This window comes from Syngnathus typhle, linkage group LG12 (assembly GCF_033458585.1).
Source record: "Syngnathus typhle isolate RoL2023-S1 ecotype Sweden linkage group LG12, RoL_Styp_1.0, whole genome shotgun sequence".
In the NCBI taxonomy this organism is placed as follows: Eukaryota; Metazoa; Chordata; class Actinopteri; order Syngnathiformes; family Syngnathidae; genus Syngnathus; species Syngnathus typhle.
The window spans coordinates 4,124,245-4,142,778 of record NC_083749.1 but is presented as its reverse complement, the minus strand read 5'-3'; the positions used below and the strand labels follow the sequence as shown (position 1 = coordinate 4,142,778).

The following is an 18,534-nucleotide window of genomic DNA, read 5'->3' as shown; positions in this document are numbered from 1 at the left end:
TCCCAAACGCTTATTGAGTGTTGTTAAAAAGGAAAGTTGATGTAACACAGCTTCTCGCACCTTTTTTTTGGGGAATGTATAGCGGGCATCCTATCCAAAATGTGCAAATTAAAAAATAAAAATCACAAAAGGAGGAATAATTGGGAACAATCTATATTATTTTCGACAACTCTTACATTGAATTATGCAGAATAAGTTGAGTGGACAAAAAAAAGGCCACCTGTTCTACTTGTAATACATTGTACCTGACATCTGTGAAACGTGCCTCAGTTAAATAGCGAAACCCACAAGATGTACTTAATCCTCGCAGAGCAGGTCAGCCGCATTTCAACTTTTGCCAAACCAGTTTTGACAGTCTTGCATTGACATGAGGCAAAGAACTGAACCAAAGGAAAGAATATGTGCAGTACCTTGGTTTTCACGGGCCGGTTCAAGCTCCAACATCCCATAAAGACCCTTCACGCTGAAACATGACTAAGAAGGAATGAAATCTCTGAAGATAGTGTCCTTGACGCTGTTGAAGACCACTTTGGCGTTGCGTGTGTCAGTGGCGCAGGTGTAATGCATGAACAGAGGCTTCTTGTGGCTCTTGTAGGGACGCTTGTAAAGCTCCAGGAAGAATTCTCGGGCGCGTTTGGCGTCCTTTCGAGGTCCTGGAAGAAGGAAAAATGTGATCATTAAAACTTGACTGGTGGCACGTGGGGGAAAATACATTCCTGGAATGCGAGAGAGCAGTACGTACCCTTGTATTCAGGATAGTAGGTGGCCACGTCCGAATATTGGATTTTCTCCTCCAGAAGGTCTTTTTTGTTCAGAAAAAGAATGAAGGAGGTCTCGCTGAACCACGGGTACTTGACGATGGTCTCGAACAAAGCCAGGCTCTCTTCCAACCGGTTCTGGCGGAGGATGTCGAAAAATAACAATGATGATGTCATCGAACCAAGATTGTAAGAAAAGCAAAAGGCCAAAAAGAAGGATTTCTGGAACTTACGTGCTCGGGATCATCGAGCATGACACTGTCGTAATCGTTGAGGGCGGCCAGGAAGATGATGGAGACGACGTTGTCCATGCAGTGGATCCACTTCCTCCTTTCAGAACGCTGACCGCCCACGTCCACCATCCTACACCCCAATCAGCATCACAAGTTCAAACAAGTTCACTTTCATTGATAATCAATATGTGTGATACTTTACTTGAAAATGACATCCTTTATTTTAAAAGGGTACTCAATGATGCCCGTGGTGGGAACGCGGACCCTCAAGATGTCTTGCTCATTAGGGACGTAACCTGGGGCAGTGATTCGGTCGATGTCTTTGAAGTAACTGTAACATCGATGGATTAATGTTAGCAATTTTTCTTTTGTCCCAAAAGGCGCATCAAATAACAACTTACTAATTGGCCGAATCGGACAAGTGGAATTCGCGTCTTCGGTCATAACAGCGCTGAAGGCCGCGATCGCTCCACAGCAGCTTGACGGCCTTCACTTGCCATTCCTCCAGCCTGTCCACCCTCTGGGATTCTACTTGGCTCAGGCGTTCCCCTAGGGCCTGGAAGATGGATCAGAAAATACGGATCAAGCTACTGATTATTATCAAATCAATTTACCGATTAATGGACAATTAAATCAAGTGTCTGGATGAATCATCAATGGGCAAAATAGTTAATAGATAATTGTTACACTCCTAATACACTTGATCTATTCTTAAAATGAAAAAATAACCACACAACATATCGCTTTATCTTCTCAGCCTTTGCTACATGTTGGAATTGTAATTTTGATAACAGCGATAGCGCAGCGATGACAGCAAACTCGAATGGAATGCCGAGGAGCAAGGTGGTTGAAAAAGAAAAAAAAAAAAAGCGCAAGTTCCCTCACAATATTGCTGTCTTCTTCGTAGTGCACGCCGAGGACTCTCATGGCCTCGATGAGTGCCTGGATGGACGTGATGATGTTCTGGCACACCAAGCGAATGAAGGTCATCCGCTGGGCTTCGGTGTAGCCGTTGCCATGGAGGATGCGGATTTGCTTGAGAAAAGTGCTCTTGCCGCTCTCGGCTGTCCCTGGAGGGTGAGAAGAAAGCGATTAAAAAGCGATCCCGACTGTCACAGCACTTTTGTTTTCGTCGTAGGTTAATGAACAATCTGCTAAATTATAGGTTGACTTGTGCATTACTGTCATAACCGAGATACCGAAACAAGGATGCTTTTAGCGAAACAGCACAAACTGGCTGTAACCAGTTATTACCGAAATGCCAGCCATGAGGTCCTTTGTCAAGTTAAGGTTAACAAGAAAAAAATAAGAACCGCATTTGTGGGAGCGGGCGGGGTTATCTAAAAAAATAAAAATAAAAATCTGTAGACTATCAAATTGTCTTTCATTGCAAAGATTCACGTAATGCAAAATATTTTTGAATGTTTCTCATTTCAAAAATATTTTTTTAATAAAGCAAAAAAAATGTCTTTCACTCTAAAATATCTTTTGGATTATATGGGCAGTTGTGTTTTGAGTTGACATGTGTTTTATTAACTTAAGATGTTAAAGGTTCTGACTCACCTAAAAAGAGGAGCTTGATGGACTTCTCATTCAGTTTCTTTTCCTGTTTCAAGTTTTTGTCGATTAATTGGCTCAGCCTGCGGCCTTCGGCTGCTTCGGGGCTCAGGCAGCAGTCCGAGCAGCAGGCCATAGCGACGCCGGCAGCCTCCGCTTATGATGTGGCCACTCTTTTGGTTGCTCCGCTTAGGTGTGGGGCCACATTCGGGCCAGACGACTCCAGGCTGGGACCTCGGCGACGGGTGTGTATCTGCCAGCTCATATCACAGTTAAAAAGGTATGAACACTGACTAATACTCAGGACTCCAGAAAATCAAGTTTCAACGCGAGTGTCCCAAAGAATGAACAAGGCGTCTCAACAAAGGGGGCGGAGACTAATTGCTTTAATTTAGTGGCGCTGCTTCCTCATTCTTGGTATGCACAAAAAAAGTTAGGAATATTTGTCTTAAGTGAAATCTCTGAATCAACACTGCCACATTGAGCTTTTTTTTTTTTTTTTTTAAATGTATGTGGTTGTTTTAAATACACTAAGATTTAGTCATTTCTTAGACGGTAATTAGTGACTAAGTGGAATTCTCCGTCTAAGAAATTGCCATTCACTTTGAAGTGAGTTGTAAACTCAAAAGTCCAGTTGCCCGTATCTCAAGGCACCACTGGAGACTCCCTACCTACTGATGCGGCGGGATTAGCCAACACAAAATAGCTGGAAGGCAAACATTTCCAAGCAGGGGATTGGAATTCTGTTGACGGCATGAAATCCATCCTTGCACATCATGGCTTCCTGTGGGCTAAATCTCAGAGCACAACATCAACACACACAAAAAACTCATGATGATGAAGCTGGCTGTGATGTTGCACCGGTTTGCAAACACACAAAAGACACAAACCATTAACAACATTTGACTTTATTCAAATCATCTCACACGCGGATGCTGCATAAAACATCAATTGCAGTGAGTGGAATTCAAGCATAAATTTGACTGCAATTATTTTTAATAAGACAAAAGGTTATGTAAACAGTACTGCAACCAATCTTTTCTAATTAGGCTTTAATCGTTGACTGCGACAACTTAACCCGAGCACTTTGACTGAGATCAAGTCCGAGAGTTTATTTAACACACAGTTAATACTTTTCTCTCGGCGATCGGCCTCTTCTGCGATCGCCGTACCGTATCATATTTATAGTACCGGTTTAGACTAACTACAGGCCCAATTCTACAGCTAGTTTGGCAAATTACACAAATTATTAGAAATAACAAGACTGCAGCTTGATACAATCACCAAATTGTAAAGAAACAAAAGACAAACGAAAGAAAGAAATGCAAGCAGTATTCCCTTTGAAATGTGTTCATGTGCATAAAAGTGGATTATGAGGGAGACACTGAAAAGAAGAAGTTGAAATGTTACAAGAATAAAGGCGTTAAAAAAAAAATGTGTGCGTTGAAAATGAATTATTCTTTCACGTGGAAAAACTCGTACTTGATGAGATTAGTCATGACACTCTACAAGAATAAGCAGCGGGATTTCAGGACAATGAGGCGTGATTTTACAAAAATAACGGTGAGTACAGTTTCAGTTGAACTAAAAAGTTGTAATCTAATAGGAGTCATTTTATGCAAAGAAAAAACAACCTTGCAGTTCAACAAGAACAAACAATTCTAGGAGAATATATTCGGAATTCTACGAGAATAAAAAAGTCAAGGCGCCTTCTTTTTTACTCATGATTAAAGTTGTAATTTTGTGAGAAAGATGTATCTTCTGCAAATAAAATTTGATGTGCTCATAATTTGACTGGAGCAGATTTCATGTGACTAAAGTCGCAATTTTACGCGAAAAGCTGTGATATTAGGAAGAAAAAAAAAAAACTTGTACCGTTGAGGGAAGAATACGGTTTCATGATGGAGTGGTGTTTTAAATTCACTGACTTGCAATAAAAGCATAAAATTAAAAAACTAGTACTAGTAATGTGTGTTTCAAATCAGAACACTTCATTTATGAGGAAAAAAGTCGTAATTTCACACGAAATGTTAATTAAATATAAAAGTGCAAAATTTGACAACAAAAGTGGTTCCGAGAACATAGCCATCGTGTGACAATTTTCTTTTTTTTAAATCTACAAAATTAAGTTGGAATGTTTGTACAATAAAGTATTTTTAGTACTGCTGTTTGTATTTGTCATTCATTAAAATTGAATGTGAAGCTTTATTCACAAAAGACCCCCAAAATATTGTATTATTCTCAGAAAATTACAACTTTTTTTTATTTGTGTTATTCCCGCAGCCTTGCGACTGTTTTCTCGCAAATGAATTTTTTTTTTTCAGTGTGGCATATGAATGCTGTGCACACGGCGAAACATTAAAAACAAAGAATGCCGACTGGCATCAAGTGCTCCAAAATGGTGACTTGTTACTCAAGTGTTCAAATGAGCGAAGGCCTAAAAGGTCAACGTGCAATTAGTGTTGATTATGACTGGCTTATGGAAAGCCGTTTGAGCATCTATTTCATACCTCTCATATCCATCTCGACCATAATCATCATATACTAGTATGCCGACTAGTAAGACAACTCACTAGTATGGAGAGTTCTGCGAAATATATTGTCGATACAATATCAAATAAACGGTATATGTAAGACGTAAATATATACACATCGGTTTTGTGGGGTTGATCACGTGACGCTCAGAATGTGAGCCGATGGCTTTTTGACATCAATTGCTGTCGACGGCAGGGGGCAGTACAGTGTCAAAATGGCTGCTTCCTGTGATAAATAAAAATAGGTGGATTCATTTGATGAATTCATCAAGGCAATTTTAATCAGAATACCTTGTTTAATTTTCTTACTTGTATTTCCCCCTTTCAACTGGATATATCAAGGATATGGAAAATATGCTCAACTGGCTTTTCATACTGGCTTTTCTTTAGAGGCACACATGAGCTACTGTTAAGTGTAACCGACTCGCACCTGCGTAGAAAGTAGTCCCTCCGCTGTCCATGCGCAGTAATCCACTGAGCGCCGCTGGGTAATTCTTGTACGCTTTGTCCACTCAGGCAGCGGTTTAGTGATCAAAGGTTTGAATACATCAGTAGTACCATCTTTGGGGCGCTCCATTGCCGCCATCTTGCATCATAGTGGTCAACTTGCCAGGCTTTTCAGGCGGCGCCCCTCCAACCCCCCCCCCCCCCCCTCCATCACCACCACAGAACCCCGACACCGTACCTCCGCTTCACACCAGGTTGTAGTCTTCAAGGTTGCCTTGCAGAATATGGTCCTTGACGGCGTGGAAGACGAAACGGATGTTGTCCGTGTCGGTGGCGCAGGTGAAGTGGTAGTAGATGAGCTTCTTGCGGTTGGGGTGCAGGTTGACGAACATGTTCAGGATAAACTCCTGGGCCGCTTTCACGTCCCGCTGCGGACCTGAAAGGGAGCCGGAATGCAAAGGAGAAGCCACCGATCACTTTTTTTGCGGCATCGACAAATTCACCAATGTTACAGCGCTGTAACAAAATATCAAATGATTCAAATGTATGACTTAATAGATTTTTTCCAAACCCATACATCATTTTCACTCAAATTTCTTCTTTTATATTAAGTAGTTTTTTCTTTAACATTTGTGCAATATTTTAAAAGTCACAAATTACGTTGGGTATTGCATTGCCGCTCCTCTTCCTTTGCTCACCGTTATATTCAGGAAAGTAATCGACCAAATGCGAGTGCATGATTTTCTCCTCCAGCAAATCAATCTTGTTGAGGAACAAGATGACCGAGGAGTCTTCGAACCACTCGTAGGTGATGATTGTTCGGAACAAGGCCATGCTCTCCTCCATGCGATTCTTCGAAAAGAGAAGATGGATGAATAAAAGGTAAGAGCAGGAGGGTGGTCTGGACGAGGCCGAGAGCGTGACTAAAGAGCTCCCCCTGCAGGCCAATGAAGCACACTGCTGGGTGTCACCTCGTGCGCCGACTCCACCAGCGCTTGGTCGTACTCGCTGAGCGCCACCAGGAACATGATGGACGTGACTTTCTCAAAACAGTGGATCCACTTCCTCCTCTCCGAGCGCTGCCCGCCCACATCCACCATCCTGCGGCGGAAACAAAAACCTTACGGCGACCCGCTTATTTCCCCACGGAAGGCGTCGGCGGACCCACCTGAACACCATGCTCTCCAGGTCGAAGGGGTACTCGATTATGCCCGTGGTGGGCACCCTGACCCGTAGCACGTCCTGCTGTGACGGCAGGTACGTGGCGTCAGCGATGCGGTCCAAGTCGTTCAGGTAGCTGCAGATGCGCATCAGGGGAACAAGTTGAGCATACATACCAAGAATTGAGCTATGGCGCCTTTTCTTGATTAAACGCAAAATCCTCACGTCTCGAACAGATTTCAAAAATTCAAAATGGTGGAAGATGATTGATCATGTTGATATGGCAAAACCCTGGCAGTCTTTTTATCGATCGATCAAATCGAATCAATGCAGAGGCCACTTATGCGGCTGGCATAACAAAACAAGGGAAAGTATTCGGCAGCTTTTCCGCCTGCCAACACTCCACTCACTATTTGGCCGAGTCGGAGAGCTGGTATTCCCTTTTGCGACTGTAACATTCTTGGATGCCCGGGTCGACCCACAGGCTCCTGATGGCGTCCACGTAGACTTTTGTAAACGTCGTCACCGTCTCCACGTTTACCTCGCTGACAGTACTGGCGTTGGCCTGAATATAAGAATACAAAGCACATTATTTGTGCTTGTTTTTGCGAGCGAGCGGCCAATTAAATCACAAGCAAGAACGCACATGTTTAAACTGCAGTTGACCTCCTCTTCTTCCATGACAAAAACTTCCTCACAAGTTGACTCGATATATCCAGTGAACTCCCTCATAAACAACATGGAAGTTGGGCAGGAGTAGTGCGGGGAGACACACCGTGCGCGTGTGTGTGCGTGCGTGTCTTTGATGTTTGGCGTCTAATCGTTGCAGGAGGACATCGAGCGCTTCCGGTGAAATGCATTTAGCAGACCGCCTAAGTGCCGCCGCAGCAGAGTTCTGAGTAAAATCTCGTTGAGATAATCTCCCCGAGCTTGGCCGACGGATGTCTTCCTGGAATCTTCAGCCACCCTTAATGCTCTGCCTCGCCGCCTGGCAGCAAATTCTTCCCGTCAATGCACAGGCCAGGTTGACGCCATTTTAGCGCGGTGCTGACAGAGGATATTCTGGAGCCATTTTGCGCCTCGTGAAGGGCAAAACATTTGTCATTTGGAGTCTTTCATAAAGCAGCTTTTGTTTTGTAACCCCGGGAGAAGGTTTCTAAAACTGTGGCGTAATAATTAGCAACACACCATTAGTTGGGGTTAGCCAAGCGCTCATCCAGTCGTGCACAAAATTGTGCACCCTCTGTGGTTCCTTTAACGATTTCACTTCCATAACACTCACAAATGCTGACGCAGAACCATTTACTGTGACACGACACGCACGTGAAGCACTGTCCTCTGGGGACTTTCCTGAGCTCTACCTGGAACTTGCCCGCTTTTTCCGCGTGTGCTTGTGTGGGCGAGCTAATTGGAGTGATTAATAAGTTCCGATCGCCTCTTTTAAAAATTTGCGTTTGTCTCGCACGTGTGAAGAAATGCGAGTGTGCTTTAAATGACCCGCAATAAAAAAACAAATATTGAAAGTAAACATGCGGCAGAGAAGGTTCACTATTAAGCTACAATGATCATTTCTTTCCCCCGGAGCAGAGAAATGATATGTGTATACAAAAGAAAACCCACAAGTTTGCCTTTTGGTCCACTAGCTTAATGCTAAAAACAAATAGCATCTATTTTGCAACATAAGCAAAACAGTGCAGCAACACATGTAGACAGACAAAAAAATACAGTGTCATACTGATGAGCCAAGGAGGTGTTGGAGATACTGTATCGCCATGAACAGTATAAGCATCTGTCTTCTATCGCCCCCAGGTGGCCAAGGCATGCACAGCACACGCCAGAAGGAGCAGCACAATGTCCATTGAATCGATGCAGTGTGACAAAAACTGTTTAGTTCTAATAGCTACAGAAAATATTCAAAATCTTCACTGGATGAGAAAAACAATTGTCTGTGTAAACGCTGCACAGGACCGAGCTTGTTTTTAGCGAGTGTCTGTCAGAGGACTGCAAAACTAAACAGGGCCGCAAATTACCAGAAGTGATCCAGTGTTCAGTTAATACAACACAGCACAGCACAGCACACCCCGCCCTCCCTTTGCAGCAGTCATTGTATAAACTGACAATAAAAACTCCGGAGTGCTTCTCATACCTTGTTGTACTGGTACTTGTAGGGGATTCGAAGCGTCTTCATGGCCTGGATCATGGCCTGCATGGCGGTGAAGATGTTCTGGTACACTAGCCTGGTGAAGGCCCGTTTGTCCTCATCAGAGTAGCCTCTGCCATGGATGATCCTCATCTGCTTGATGAAGGTGCTCTTACCACTCTCGCCAGTCCCTGGGAAATAAAACATATATTTTTTAATTTGTATGCTTCCAAAAACTGGTAAGCAATGCTGCCGAATTTGGAATTCAACAGGGAAGTTTCTAAAATCATACACCTTTTGATACCACTCTTTGAATTTAACTAACTTCTTGACACATTTTATAAAAGGGATAAATTGTACACAATTACTTAATGTGTCTGACAGGGATTTTTAAATGCTATCTTTGAGAGCACAGATTTTATTTTTAAATCCAGTCCAAAAAACATGTCAATACATTGAAATGTCACACCCGGAGGGGACAAATAGTTTTTGTTTTCTTCCTGCACTTGAATAATGTACACCCACAGCGGCTGTTCGCTTTCGTCTGTCATGCATGACATTTATAAACGATTGTGTAATCAAAGGCGTCGCAACTGAGCACAACGATGAAATTGTATGCTTGATAACACAACTTGCAGACACAACAATGTGCAACTATCGATTAGTGACGTTATGAAGTGCGGGATTTACTTCATTTACCGAGCAAGAGGAGCTTGTATTCCCGTTTCGAGTCTTTCTTATCGCGGCGTAGTTGCCTCTCGATCTCGTCGTTGATCCTCCGAGCCTCTTTGGCCTCCGGGCTGAGGCAGCAAGCCCCCACCGCCATCAGGGTCATCGTGCCCGTCCGTCTTCAGGCGTCGCCCTCCCTGGGCACGGACACAAACATGATGCCGTTTAAGCGCGGAGTGAGGGTGGGATAAAGGTGGAGGGTGGGGAGAGGGGCAAAACAACCACGAGTCACTCGGCTCGTTTACAAGCACAAGAGAAGTCACGAAAGTTGACTTTACCTTCTTGTAACACTTTAAAGTGCTAAATGAAGTCGAGCGAAGAAGTTTTTACGACTGTCAGCGGGCGTGGTGGACGTGCCAAATATGGCGGAGTTTCACTTCATGGCCACATAAAATCAAATTTTTAACTCTTGACAAAAAGTAGCCAAACCTCGTCGATAAGGAAGAGAGAGAGAAGAAAAACCGAACTCCGTAGCTTTTCTCGGTCTTCTACGCGGAGTGTAGGTCTCCGTCTTACCGCTGCTACCCCCCTCGGTGCGCGCTGGTTCACTGAGCCCCGCGCGGATGGCGCATGCGACGGGGAGAAGAGGGGACTGCTACTCGCTCTCTCTCCGGTGATGGGAAAGCGTGCGAGTTCTCGTCGATTACATTACTGCAACTCGTTTCCTGTAATAAACGAGAGTGCACGCTGCGGATGGATGTGACACATGTGACACTAAAGTATCGCGATATTTTAACAACCAGGACCAAATTGGATCACGATGCAAAGAATGAAGATGACTTTTCTTTTGCGCATTTGACCCATTTTTTAAATAGCTTAAAATTTAAATTGGAATTAAATAAAATTAGAAGTTATTGATGATTGAAAAAAAAAAAACTTTATTTGCCAATTGCTTGCGGGATAGCAATCACAGATACATATAAAGAGTGTCATTTTTTGCCATTTCACAAATGGCTATAAACCACTAAAATTATCAAATGTAAGAATACATTTAACACTTAAACAAAACATGAACTATCAAAGCATTCATTTGGCGAGAGAAGGGGAAAAATGCATGTAAATATTATATACACAATTTGTACAGTGACTCGCCGCTCTATGAAAAATGTAAAAATCTTTTTGAAAGTATCAAACATTCATCAAACGTGTCATTTTTTTGTGTTCTACTAAGACATGTACATTGAAATGTTAGCTAAAGAAATGGAAAACCACAAGCCTCTGAAGAAAACATTCACAGTTAACCATTTCAGTTTTGTCACAAGGTTGGCAACTAAGAATGCTAAGCTAATTGCGGCTCATCAAGTGTGAAATTTCATTTCAAAAAGTTGCATGCTCCACTGTAATGCAAACAACATTAAGGTCAAATGTAATGTAATGGCATCATGTCCTTGAAAGTCATCAACACCGGCACAGACATGTTTTGGGGCAACTTCTTACATCTTTTTTTAACAATATCCCCAGAAGCTTCAACAGATTTGGTAGAACCAACCAAGAACTTGGCTTTGCTCATCTTGCTTCCGTCCTAGAAGAATCGACCGGAATATTGCTTCACGCTGGAGGAAAAACAGAAAAGTCACCAAAATAAATCAAGCTTATGTACCTTTAGCAGTGATGACAACCTTTATAGTCTTTTTGAATATACCACGAGCTTTGAGCAGTTTCGCCCCGTTTTTCTGTCCTCTCCTCAGATTTGTGCCTTCAGACAATCTTGTCTTGGAGGTCAACAGATGGACCATACCTGTTACGGGAAGTTTGGGAGTCACCTGTTCTGCAGAAGGTACTGCGCGTTCTGGATCTGGTCCTGCGTTCCGATGATGGTAATGATGCGGTCCTCCGAGCCCTCCAGCGGCTCGTCGATTTTGATGGACGCTCCGGACTCATGGCGGATCTGCTTGATCCTCTGGCCGCCCTTGCCAATGATGGAGCCGGCGAGCTGCGGAACAGCCACAAAAATGTTCCCCACCCTTCCACATCTTTTGTTTCCACCGTCGAACACTTACGTCTTTGGGGATGGTGACCTGTGTTGTGATGACTGGCCCTCCCATGTCGCTGTACGAGCCTCGGCCACCTGGCAAGCCGAACACAAAATGTTTTTTTATTGCGCGTTACAAGGATGGAGAAAAAATAAAAATCAATTCCCCATCTTACTCACTGGAATGAAAGTGATCCCAGGAATTGTTGTCTGGAAGACATTAAAATAGAAGACAATTATTGAAAATTAGCCAACATTCTTTCCAAACCAAAGCACAATGGGTTCGAATCTTCGATGTATTCATTCATCTGAATGCACGCAGGATTAGCACAAATGCTGAGACTCACCATAGCCGCCTCCACTCTGTATTTTGCCAAGAGGAGAGAAGAAAAATCGGGTTTAGTGTCAAAGTAAAGACGGCGTGCTCACAGTCCTAACTTATTATAGGGCTTATCATCTTAACATTCATTCGATAGAACGTTTCTGACAAGCAGGCTCGATTTAATAAGTACACCAAGTGAGACTCTGGATACATTCCAGGTGGCTTTGGACACACACATTAATGTTTCACACGTTGTTGAATTGAAGTGTCACACCCGCAGTCCCTTCTGACACAACTTGAACTTTGGAACTGACTCTCCTGCCGCATAAGCACGTCCCCATTATTGTATAACTTTTAAGACACGTACGTCGTATGTGGGTCAAGTCGAAACTTTAACGATCTTGGAACGGTGCCTTGGTTGACGCCTATTTGGCTAAAACTGGCGTTGTATTGGCAGTATAAGCATTTCCTTCCTTGACTGGGGGGGGGGGGGGGGGGGATAATCATGATAAATTGTTCGTTTTTATTTGTTATATATTTCTTCTCTCCTTGTTACCTCCCCTGGCTGACCTCATGTTCTTGTAGTGGAGTGACTCAACAGCCCATCTGACGGTCGCAGCCATTTGGCCTCGGTTTGACGCAGTTACTCCACACGATTCAATTACTAACGACCGCATCACGGATTAATTATTATAAATTTGAAGGGAAGCCGCGCAGGAACGACTCTGCTCGCTCCCCCGACAGATCTGCGAAAGCCGTACTCTGCTTGCCGAGAGACAAGCGTTGCCGGGCAACCGCGGGCCTCTGAAAATAAAAAAACGGCGTCGGCGGCCGCTCTGCTCGTACTACGCTCGGAAGAGGAATTCCGATCGCATCCTGTTGTCGGGAGAGAAGTGCGCAGACGTCGGCGCTCACCATGCTGTCGTAGCGCTCTCCTCCGCGGCTTCTTCTGTCGCTGCGCACAAGTGGAAGATTAGCATTCCCGTGGTTAGCGATGGAGGATCAACACAGGACATTTTTGGCCTCACCTTGGTCTGTCATCATGATAACTGCTGTGGGAGAATCGATCGCTGTGAACAAGAACCATCGTTGGACAAAACTAAAATCTTAATACTGCCATTTTGATTTCCATTGGAGAACATTGCTACAAAAGAAGCACATCCTTCTCACCTTCCTCGCGGCGGTGGCGGCGGGAGTGGCAAGTTGCGTGCCCGGCTGCCCACGCGTCCACGACTCAGCGGCGGCGGCGGACCCCGGCGGGGGCTCAGGTCGTCGTAATCCCGGCGGGAGGGGGGCGGCGGGCGACTGCTGCGTGCGGGGGGCAGGCGCTCGAAGCCGCTTCGCATGCGGACGGGGAAGCCGCCGCCGCCGCCGGGACGTCTGCCGCGCTCCTCGAACATAACGGTGAAGCCGCCGTAGTCATACGTTTCGTCGTAGAAGTTGGGATCGTACGGCTGGGTGCGCCCTTTGATTGGCGACTGCAACATACCGACAAGCTGCGTGAGAAGATGCCTGTGGAAGTGTCGGAACTAGGTCAGGACTCACCTCAGCCACCAGTTCTAAAATGACTTTGATACATTCGACGACTCGCTCCGGCTTCCCGCCCACAGATACCACTCTGTCCGTAGAATGGGGGCAACAGTCCTGGAACAGCTTGATGGTCGTGAGTGTATTCTAATCGGGGGACATCGACGTCACAAGCAGGATGGCAGAAGGTCATTTCCGGGCAAGCCTTTGAGACTCCCGCCCTACCTCTCGCAGTTCCTTGATCTTGCTGCCTTTCACGCCGATGATTCCGCCCGCCAAGCTCTGATGGATCAACAGGCGGAGCTCGCAGTCAAAGTCGATGCCACTGTAGTGCTGGTACTTGTAAACACAACAATTGGGACTAGTTAAGTGCCTTGCGGATAATCACGATGCATCCTGCCGGACTTTATGTGAATTTTGCAAGGTGTTTCGGTTTTTTTTCCCCACCCTGCCTGCTCCAATGGAAATGAAGGAGTTTTACCTCCTCTAAAGTGGGTATAATCTTCAGCAGGATGTCGCCTATGGTGTCAATGTTGGCGTTTACGCTGAGGATCCTGTCGAGACAGCCAAAACCAAAGCGAGGCGTTACGGAACGAAGAAGCCAAAATCACAAAGAACAAGTCGTCAGGGAAACGCGGGTATAAAAAGTCATGAAGATTCATCAAACTTGGAAAAGAAGAAACGAAGACTAACATGCACTGAAATCAGATTATCTCGGAAAGACGGACGGCTTAGGAATGACGACAATTAAAAGGAGGTCGGGGAGGGGGGAGCTGCGACAGTTCTTGATTTAAAATGACAAAACACAAAGTGGGAAATTGAACTGAAGCAAGATCTCACTACACAATGCCAGCACCACGTCTCACTGGAAGACAGAGGAGGGGGATGAGTCGAATCGATTGGCGATTCTCAACTGGTGGGATATATTGAAGCCCAAAAATTGAGCTCAGTGAAATTGAAACTCTGCATTCACAGAAAAACGAGACCAGTTGAGAAGTCCCGTCAAGGGCGACATGTTAATGGTAGGTGAGAGGGGGGGGGGGGGGGTTTGAGTGGTTGCAAAGCGACAATGCATGGGAGATATCATAATGCAGGGAAATGGAGAGTTGCAGAAGGGGAGAGAGAGAGAGAGAGAGAGATGGGTGGGGGCTCGAGTACAAAGATGTCCGCCTGCCTAGTGCAAATTCGGTCGGACGGCCGACACGTCGGCATAATCTCGCGGTTAAAGACGTTTAGGAATGGATAGAAACATCAAGAGGACATGTGGAGGGGTTTGGGGAAGGTGGGGTAGAGGGGTTTTGGTGGTAAGGGGGTGGGGGCACTGTCATCATTTGTATCAAATATAAACGTAGCAGTGAAAAAACAGAAGGCAGCTTATTCATGACGTTGTCATCAGGCAAGAATTGGTGGGACATACCGCTCTGGACCACTGCTGTCTGGGACTGATACACTGGCATTGTACTGCATGAAGGTGGTGGTTGGAGAGCATTGGGCGGGGGCGGAGGGGAAGGAGGGGGTGGGTTCAATCACATGTTAGGGGCACGGGTTATGGGCAAGGTCGACCAGGGGGGTGGCAGGTGGGCGGGCGGACGGGCGTTCGGGGTTGGGTTGGGTCGACGCAGGAGGGGCATGTCGGTCCAGTACATGGGCAACGGGTGGCCAAAACATTCACCGAAAAAAACAAAAAGAAAGAAAGGACAAAGGGGGGGGAGAAGGGGGAGAAGGAATAGATTTTTAATTGAATGCACGCTGAACTTTTAATTATAGTTTTTTTTTTTTAGGCAAAATGTGACAGAAACAGAAGCGTGGCCTGGTCAAAATAAACCACCACAATGTATCCCGCACGGGACTTTTTTCCATGCGTCATGTTAAGCGGGTAGATGAAGTTTACACCAAATATCAGGGAGATTCCATTTTTGCCCAAAACTTCAACATGTAGGGATGAGTATAATCATTAACACGTCCAGGAATTCCCCAAAGTCGGGTGCGCAGGGTGGTGCGTGAATTCAAGATGGAGGACATGGAGCTAATTGTTGAAAATCATATTTAAAAAAAAAAAAAAAAAAACAGACTTAATTAACCGATTATTAGCCCATCCCTACATTTAAACAGACCAAATGTGAAGGCATTCTGAATTAAAGCAAACGCGAGTGAGGAAATCCATCCAAATGTTACAATTATTACTTCACAAAGCAGCCACCCAACTTTGCAAGTGTTTACTCACGTCGGTGCGCAGAGCTTTAATGTTCTTGCCGCCTTTTCCGATAACGGCGCCGGCATTCTGTGAAGCGGAGAGGAGGGGTCATTCTCAGAAAACGGGGATAAAAACCAAGGCAAACAACAGTGACAGGTGGCTGCCTCACTTTGCTCTGGAGCAGCACGCGAAGCTCTAACATCTCGTCGGTGTTGCGGGAGCGCTTGAAGGCGTGCTCCTCGTCCATGTCCTCCGCTGGACGCTTACCTGACGGGGAACACCACCGAGGACACATCGTATGAATGTTGATAATAAAGTTGAATGTATGACTACAACTTGACTGCTTTAAATAAGCCATATTTCAACACCGGGAAAATTGACTTATACATCTGTCGTCTCTTTCAGTAATGGGGTAAGCGTTCAAGCCTAATATATATACTATATATATAATATTCTCTGGGTAGCACTTGCTTTTTACTATTTATCAGTTGGCAGCCAAGCACAGACTGGAAAGCCCTCAGATGCACTGTGTTCCCTTTCTGAATTTGAAAAAAAAAAAGTGCTTGGGAGCCACAAAACAGCAGTATTCCTCCACCATCTGCTATGCAGCTCCAGCCAGGAATGATCTATTTTCTTTTGCTTCAAATGAGCCAGTTCTGCTGGATGCTGAAAAATATTGTGCATAAAATAAACCCTTGCTGGTTCACAAATGTGCCTATTTATGAATTTACTTTAGGACATAAAACTCATTATTTAGATTGCTTGCTTCATGGTTGTGAGTGAATTAAAAAAAATTAAGCACCCGTTTACTGTTTTGCTTAAATTAGATATACGGTATAAATACTGCATCTATATATATATATATATATATAAAAAGCTTGAGTTTACCATTGGTATCCGTGGCACCGAATGTGAGATCTTCGTCCTGCTGTTCAATTTGCACCTCCATTGTGTGATTTGCACCTGCAACGCAACAGAAAGAGTGAATGTTATTAAGTGCAAGAATTGTTTAAATGTGGGTCCACCGCATCGAACAATTTGATTTATGAATTCCCCAAATATCAACAAGTCACGTCCAAATTAACCGGTCAGATCATGACGTCAGACATTTAATTAAAAAGGCCAACATCCAAACGTACATACTAAAATGCATTCAGCAATCACCATTCACAAAGACAGTTAATTTTTTTCTTTTTATGCTTTTAGCAAACGAGCGCATTATTTAACGTGTTGCCCCGCCCCCTCCCGAAATTGACGCTCACTTGTGGAGTCAATACAAGCGCAACCCTCATCATGTACTCGAGTTAAAAATAAACGACGCGTAGTTATTGACGTTTGTAAAAGGTTTTACGACATTAACGATGCTCAAATGTCCCGTTGATAGGCGTCAGGGCGAGCGGCTTTAAGCTTTTCTTTCGTAGCGGCTAAATGGACGTGATTTGAGATGCTAACCGCTAAGCTAAACGCTCGCGAGGCGTGTCCGTCTCCACGAGACGGCGGGCAGGATGCGACAGCGCAGCGAGCTAAACGTGCACATTTGTGGTCTTCCTAGAGGCGTGAAGATGTCTACAAGCAATGTTACCTCCACCCACCCCAAACAAATAAAAATACGTCAATGTTTGCGTCTAACCGTCGTCTGCCACGCTATTCTGTTGCCTTGGAACGAACGCAAAGCTTTTACAGCATGGAGGGGGGGTGACACGGTGGTTTGCTTGTGGTGTTGTCACACGGCAACGCCGACGGGCGGGGGACACACAGCTCCGCGTGTATCACCGCCCCATCGGAACACGCGCTGTTACGATCAAACTGCTTTGTTGACGTTTGACAGTGTCCCTGATTTTGGCCTGAAAGGTATTTTGTGAACACCTCAACGTTGACTGTCAGGTTGACTTCTGACACGTAACTTGAATCAAAATTGTCAACAGTAGAGATTTTTGCAGAAAAAAAAACAATTCACGTGTGTTTAGTACTAAATCATATTGTACACTCGTAATTGTTTTGTGAAATTTGTCACAAGAAATGTGTCCGTATGGTGATTATAACCATAGAACAGGAAACAGACTGTAGTTAAACGCATGACGGCAAGGAGAGAAACCATGTCAATGCATTTAAGAGAACTAACTCGCAAATACAAAAAGTCAACGTTGCAAGCAATAATAATAATAATCCCGTATGAACAGTTAAATGCCTTATGATGGCCACATTTGATGAATTGACTTTAAATGATTTCCCATTAGGCAAAATCCAGCCACCTCATTGCATGGATTGGCAGCCTCCATTTTAGATCCAATCAAGCAGTGGAGAGAGCGTAGAGCTCGTAGAGCTTTGCCTTGCAACTTCACATATGCAGGCTTTTGTCTCTCTCACTCGCTCTCTACAACTCTCCAATATTCTGAGGTTACCATGGCGACAGTTTTAATTCCGTTCTTCATGTTTCTCAGGAAGGGGTGGATGGATGCTAGAGTGTGTGTGTGTGGGGGGTGGGGGGGGGGGCAGCAGCGTGTACATATTTTCATCCGCAACCATAGCGACACTTGACATTGTCCGCGATGTTTGTAAAAAAAAAAAAAAAAATGCCATGGTGACGCGCTCACTGATTCCACCGTGTGTCTACGTGTGGCACATATTGTCATGGCAGCAAATAGGGGTTGTATTTATTTTTTTCGCAACATATTTCCTGTCACTATCATTTTAATAGTTTTATAATTATTTTTTCTATCAATCTATATAATTAGCTTTTTACGTGTTATATTTATGTGTGTAGTTTTGGATCTATTTATATCTTAATCCTTTATCAATTGCACAGGCAGCGCTTTTAATTAACGTACAATTGTAAAAAGGAGGGACCCGCCGTAAAATCAATTCTAAAATAGTGAAACTACTCTGAGGGAACAAAAACAGTTTGCAGCGTAACACTGCCACCTGGTGGAGTCAAATAGAAATTGATGGGATTTGTCAGC

The 18,534-nt window shown here is 44.4% G+C and overlaps 3 protein-coding genes across 13 annotated transcripts; all 3 read right to left on the bottom strand.

Annotated features, from left to right (window-relative positions):
• Nucleotides 1-137: 137 nt before the first annotated feature.
• Nucleotides 138-2,919, bottom strand: LOC133163656 (guanine nucleotide-binding protein subunit alpha-11-like). The gene is made up of 7 exons (XM_061293744.1): nt 2,555-2,919; nt 1,877-2,061; nt 1,393-1,547; nt 1,194-1,322; nt 992-1,121; nt 743-896; nt 138-653 (listed from the first exon to the last, which is right to left on the bottom strand). Exons 1-7 carry the CDS (start codon nt 2,682-2,684, stop codon nt 475-477), a joined length of 1,062 nt encoding a protein of 353 aa, XP_061149728.1. The 5' UTR covers nt 2,685-2,919; the 3' UTR covers nt 138-474.
• A 521-nt stretch (nt 2,920-3,440) lies between these two features.
• On the bottom strand, nt 3,441-10,238 carry LOC133163655 (guanine nucleotide-binding protein G(q) subunit alpha-like). 3 transcript variants are annotated; one of them, XM_061293741.1, is made up of 8 exons: nt 9,838-10,238; nt 9,530-9,696; nt 8,837-9,021; nt 7,101-7,255; nt 6,698-6,826; nt 6,501-6,630; nt 6,228-6,381; nt 3,441-5,965 (listed from the first exon to the last, which is right to left on the bottom strand). In XM_061293741.1, exons 2-8 carry the CDS (start codon nt 9,663-9,665, stop codon nt 5,775-5,777), a joined length of 1,080 nt encoding a protein of 359 aa, XP_061149725.1. In that variant the 5' UTR covers nt 9,666-9,696; nt 9,838-10,238; the 3' UTR covers nt 3,441-5,774. The 3 variants fall into 3 exon arrangements, with proteins under 3 accessions (XP_061149725.1, XP_061149727.1, XP_061149726.1); XM_061293743.1 differs by having other exon boundaries at nt 9,989-10,238; XM_061293742.1 differs by having other exon boundaries at nt 10,076-10,235.
• Nucleotides 10,239-10,410: 172 nt separating this feature from the next.
• Nucleotides 10,411-17,311, bottom strand: hnrpkl (heterogeneous nuclear ribonucleoprotein K, like). Of its 9 annotated transcripts, none has more exons than XM_061293828.1 (16): nt 17,186-17,311; nt 16,463-16,537; nt 15,744-15,841; nt 15,605-15,661; nt 14,798-14,841; nt 13,862-13,934; nt 13,606-13,719; nt 13,399-13,527; nt 13,024-13,331; nt 12,882-12,923; nt 12,769-12,808; nt 11,879-11,894; nt 11,712-11,741; nt 11,560-11,627; nt 11,323-11,492; nt 10,411-11,112 (listed from the first exon to the last, which is right to left on the bottom strand). In XM_061293828.1, exons 2-16 carry the CDS (start codon nt 16,521-16,523, stop codon nt 11,082-11,084), a joined length of 1,281 nt encoding a protein of 426 aa, XP_061149812.1. In that variant the 5' UTR covers nt 16,524-16,537; nt 17,186-17,311; the 3' UTR covers nt 10,411-11,081. The 9 variants fall into 9 exon arrangements, with proteins under 9 accessions (XP_061149812.1, XP_061149811.1, XP_061149817.1 ...); XM_061293827.1 differs by having other exon boundaries at nt 17,205-17,298; XM_061293833.1 differs by having other exon boundaries at nt 12,769-12,802; nt 17,205-17,298.
• Nucleotides 17,312-18,534: the final 1,223 nt, after the last annotated feature.